General features: G+C 38.1%; 1 protein-coding gene across 2 annotated transcripts; it reads right to left on the bottom strand.

Annotated features, from left to right (window-relative positions):
- Positions 1-209: 209 nt before the first annotated feature.
- Positions 210-2,636, bottom strand: LOC108014093 (2',5'-phosphodiesterase 12). Of its 2 annotated transcripts, none has more exons than XM_070999495.1 (2): positions 2,434-2,636; positions 210-2,375 (listed from the first exon to the last, which is right to left on the bottom strand). In XM_070999495.1, exon 2 carries the CDS (start codon positions 2,266-2,268, stop codon positions 427-429), a length of 1,842 nt encoding a protein of 613 aa, XP_070855596.1. In that variant the 5' UTR covers positions 2,269-2,375; positions 2,434-2,636; the 3' UTR covers positions 210-426. The 2 variants fall into 2 exon arrangements, with proteins under 2 accessions (XP_070855596.1, XP_016935605.3); XM_017080116.4 differs by having other exon boundaries at positions 2,438-2,636.
- Between the last annotated feature and the right edge of the window lie 2,268 nt (positions 2,637-4,904).

Genomic DNA, 4,904 nt, shown 5'->3' with positions numbered 1-4,904 from the left:
GTGCGAAAAACGTTTTTTACACTTTAAAAAAAATTGGTACCATAGAAAAAATTTTAAGTGCCCTTTTCTTAATCAGGGAGATGTATCTTACCGGAAAACAAAGGTTTCCTGAAAGGCGTATTTCATCAATTTTTTTTTGTAAACTGGTGTAATTTATTTTGGAGCTGCAAATGACTTAAATAATTAAGTACATCAAGAGCTGTTTGAAAAAGAAGTTTTTTATGGGGGTAATATTATTATAAAATAATATTTAATAACAAAAAATATATTTTCTGCTTATATACGCAAATTAAAATACAATTTTTTATATAAGAGTACACTTTAGTTATTTCTTAATATGGGATACATTTTTATTTAATTACGTTGCGAAATCCCCGAGTTTTTTAAACAATCTTATTAAATAATCAAGCCTCATATTTCCATAATTTATTTTGGAGCTGCTACTGGCTTAAATCTAAGATCGGCTACAAGAGCAACATGATCTGATGGAAAAACAGCCGAAGGTATGGCAGTATTGGCCTTCAACTCCTCTTCTGTGGGCAGTGGAACGTACTTCAATAACTCAAAGCGATCGTTTTGGTAAAATATATAGTCCAAACAGCCCGAAAAAAGAGTGGTATAGTGGGTGAACTCCGGTGCCCCATAGGCCGATACCATTTTAAAAGGCTGTGAGAGCTCCACGTTCGAAACAGCCTGTTCGGTGTTACTACGCCAATCTTCCAGACTTTCCTCCGCCAGTTGCTCGGTCATCAACTTGTAGATCCCACATTCCGGAACGCTATTGAAATCGCCACAAAATATCAGACCAATATTTTGAGGGCTACTGATATTGAAATCCTGTACCGCTTTACCTATTATGTGCTCAACAAATAGCATAGAAAATCCCATTTGCAAAAGTCGAATGTGATCGGCATCCGGATGAAAATATAAATGCGTGTTAGCCACAAGTACGTAGTTGTCCGTTTCTTTAATCCTTAGCAAACAAGTTTGTAGAGTTGTGGACCGATCACAAATTCGTTCTGCTAGTTGAGAATTAACTTTGATCTTATTCCAAAGGCTTTCGAAAACGGGCAGTTTGGGGAGACTAGGTCCTAAATGCAGAACTTGAGAGTCCAATAGTTCAAAGCGCGATTTCCGAAAGAAAATGGCAACTCCTTCTGCACACGTTCCCTTCGGGGCCATAATGCCATGAAAATTATACGGCGGTTGTTCCAGTATTTCCTTTAAATCGAAATCAAAAATCCGTTGATCGACTTCTTGCAGGCAGATAAGATCCGAGTTATAACCAATGAATTCGTTGATGAATAATGGTTTCCTATAGTCTATTTGTAGATATTTCGATGGGCAATATGAGAAGAGAGTACTTCCGGCGTAATCACTACTCGCATATAAATCGGCCAATAAATTGTAGCTTACCACCCGAATTTCGTTGGAGTCACTCAAATAATTCGGAGTGTGGCTGTGTCGATTTTGAAATGGACAAAGCCCTGGGGAATCCTGTACCGCAGAGTTTGCCACCTTTTCCACCACAGGACCATTTATTCCCTGTTCATTTCTTGGTGTTAATACGAATTTTAAATAGTAACCTACATCTTGGGGCGATACTAGGTATTGAAATCCTTCTCCGCAGACTTCCCATTCGGAATCTGCGGGTCGCTTGGCTTTGTACCATACTCCTTTGCTGTACTGACGTTCACCGAATTGAATCTGCACATTAGTCGGGTATATCACAAATCCAGCTAATATGCAGGAGGGCAGTTTTAGGGATGCAATCCATGGTGGATTAAAAACCATATCGTACACTGTATCCACCACCTGCAGCTTAACTCCAGTAAAATCTTTACTGAAGAGTTCAGCAAATGTCATTTCATTGAAGTTTCCATCGTAATTGTCACTTAACAGCTTTACATTTATCTCAGCTGTAGGTTTTCCGGATTTCTTTGAGATTTTAGCAAGTCTATTTAAAATATTGCTTCGAATTCGCGCCAATATAGCTTCAATGGGCTCATTCATTTGACGACGAAAATTAAATTCACGGTCAATCTTCAGATTGGAGTTTACAAAGCGGAATACAATGTCTAGCTCCTTGCTATCACTTGCATTTCTGAAGTACACTTTTTCCATGTTGACAGAGCTAAAGGTGCTACAAAATCTGGTCAAAAATGTAGCTCTTGTCTGAGTAAAATTTCTGACGAACAAATCAGAGGAGTGGGTTTTGTGTCTTAAATAAGAAACAGCAAGTCTTTTTGCACTTTTGGTAAAACCCATCAATCATCTAAGGTTCCAGGTCTGCTAGTTGAGTAACGATCGGTTGGGAAATGCCGGTGCTGAAGATGGGGACTCCGTTTGTTTATTTATTTACTGCGCCGGTTTATCTACGAAATATTTACGTTAACCAAGTTAAAAGCCTACGCAGACTATGTAGCAACTCACGTACTTAGATATTATTCCGAAATCTCACGGTTGGAAGTTCTTTTACACTTAATAAATCGTCTTTTTTACATCAAAACACAACGTCCAAACGAAGAATTTAGGGGAAACTGCCCCGATTTCGATAAAACTAAGAGAGTTTTTCACTTTTTCGCTCTGCCACGCTGTGATCAGCTGTTCAGTTTGCCATTCACACCGAACTGAACTACATGCGCCGCGAAGGCAAACAGCTGATCTTGAAAAAGCTTTCAGCAAACAGTTCCAACTTAAAAGCTTTTAGGCAAGCTTTTATATAAAGGTTTTCTTTGGTAAGAAATTAATCATGGGCAGGGTTTTTGAACTTCCCAATCCCACATTTTGATATTTTTAAATTACTGAAAGATCAATGCACACTAAAAACTGGCAACTAACAAAACAATACATAAGTAATCCTAAAATATTATATATGGTTATCAGAAAAAATCACTAAGTCATAATAACTTGAAATCAGCGCAAAATAATCCATATTTATAATAACTCAGACCAAAAATGTGCTAAATAAAGATTATTATTATTTTAGTATTTATTAAAAAACACCATGAATTTTAGAACTTTAACTTTTCTATTCATTTAAAAGAAATGTTACTACCATCTTAGAATCTTCTTAGCAAGGGAATGCAGTGTTCCCCTATAAACTTTATTATTCCGAAAAATTACACGCGAACTCAACTATAAAACCTCCTATTTCACTTCAGGTGAAACTCGCTCCATGGCAAATATCATAAACATTAAGCTAAGTGTTACGATCCAAATGAGACATGTTATCCGACGGAAACTCAACTTTTGGCCAAGTTCAGAGAGGACAAGCGAGGCGACGGCCATAAAAATTCGAAACAGAAGCCAGATCATATGAGCGTATTTGAAACGGGGAGTAATAGGAAGGGAGCACAAGTGCATAAAAAGCAGAAACAAGCCAAGAGATGACTTGGCCAGGGCCAAAAAGGAATTGGCTTGGCCCCGAAACAGAGTCAACAACTGTGCGCCACACAAGGGTTTGCCAAAAAAGATTGCAATACGGAAAAAAAAAACAAAAACAAAAAAAGTACGGAAAAATCGCATAAAACTCTATAAAGGACACGGAGGACCGAAAAGGACAACAACAAGATGACTGCCCGGCAAACGAAACCAATTGAAGAAATGTTGCTGACACCAAAAACGAAACTGCAGGAAGACGCCGATGATGAGGATGAGTCTGGGAATGAGGCTGAGCTCGAGGATGCAGAGAGTATCCTTGGGGCAGCGAGGACGTGGAGCGGAAGCGGTAAGGACAACAACGAAATTAGTTAGCACTTGAGAGAAAGCAGCTTTGGCTCAGGTCCAGGACTCGTTGCTGGCTTACAACACCTGCGGGTAAAGGAGGACCGGACTTCTCGTTCCCCTTCCTCATTGACCCGAACTAGAGATGTCACAAAACACCTCGATTGAGCCGCGATTTTTAAGGACTAGTACGAAAAAGGTAACAAATGTTAGAAAAATTATTGTTTTAGAAGAATATATTTTTTTAAGGCTTAGAAAAATTGTAGAGTCCATTTCTACCATGAAGACAAACAGAACCAATTTACTTGTTTTTAAAAATGAAGACACCTTAAAAATAGAATCTTTAAAATGTTCAATAGTTTAGATGATTATATGCCCAAAAAATAAGACCATTAATAGATTCTATACCAAATGGGTGATTAAAAATAAAAACATAAAAATATAAAATATAAAATATAAAGTATCACTTGATTTAACTGTCAAAACCCTATCGTGATAATTTATCACGAACAATACACAGCCACAATACCACATAGCACGCCCATCTCCAACAAACGTAGTGAAGGAAGATCTAAGAGGCAGGCAGCAATTAAATAGCTTCGAGCACTCCCAACTCAATTGCAGCAATTTCAATAACCGTTGAGAACACTCAAAGGAAGGCCAGTTGAGCAGGGCAGGCCAGGTCCTTGCGATAATCTGTCATGCAGTCGAGGAACCCCAAGAACCCTGTGCCCCAAATGCACCCCCACACAGGATCCACTCCCCGTTCCATTCACTCCAGCGACAACTACAATATCCGCTTTGGGTCTCGACACTCGAGCAACTTTCTCGCACTCACCTATTTCACTTGCTGCAGGAATTTGTAATATTTCTTCTTTTTTTCTTATTACACTTGTAAAATTTGTAGCCGAAAGCAGGGAACTGGTCTATTTCATTCGTAGTTTTCCAGGGGAAACTACTTTTTATATTTTTTTTTAGAATATTTAATTATTATTGATAAAAGCATGAAATGTGACGCGGTACGGCCGAAAAGTTATTACATTGAGAATTTTGCCACCAAGAAGCCGAAAATTGATGAACTTTTATAAAATTATATGTACGCTACACAATCTGATTTAGAAACACTACGACTAAAAATTTTATTCCAATAACGAAACGATTTGACATGCTCTGAGATA

The sequence above is a fragment of the Drosophila suzukii genome, chromosome 2L (genome assembly GCF_043229965.1).
Source record: "Drosophila suzukii chromosome 2L, CBGP_Dsuzu_IsoJpt1.0, whole genome shotgun sequence".
NCBI lineage: Eukaryota > Metazoa > Arthropoda > Insecta > Diptera > Drosophilidae > Drosophila > Drosophila suzukii.
The sequence above is the reverse complement of the archived record's forward strand: the minus strand, read 5'-3'. Positions and strand labels throughout refer to the sequence as shown.

Bases quoted from the DNA above. Each gene is read 5' to 3' on its own strand.
- LOC108014093 (XM_070999495.1), bottom strand. From the start codon at position 2,268: ATGGGTTTTACCAAAAGTGCAAAAAGACTTGCTGTTTCTTATTTAAGA.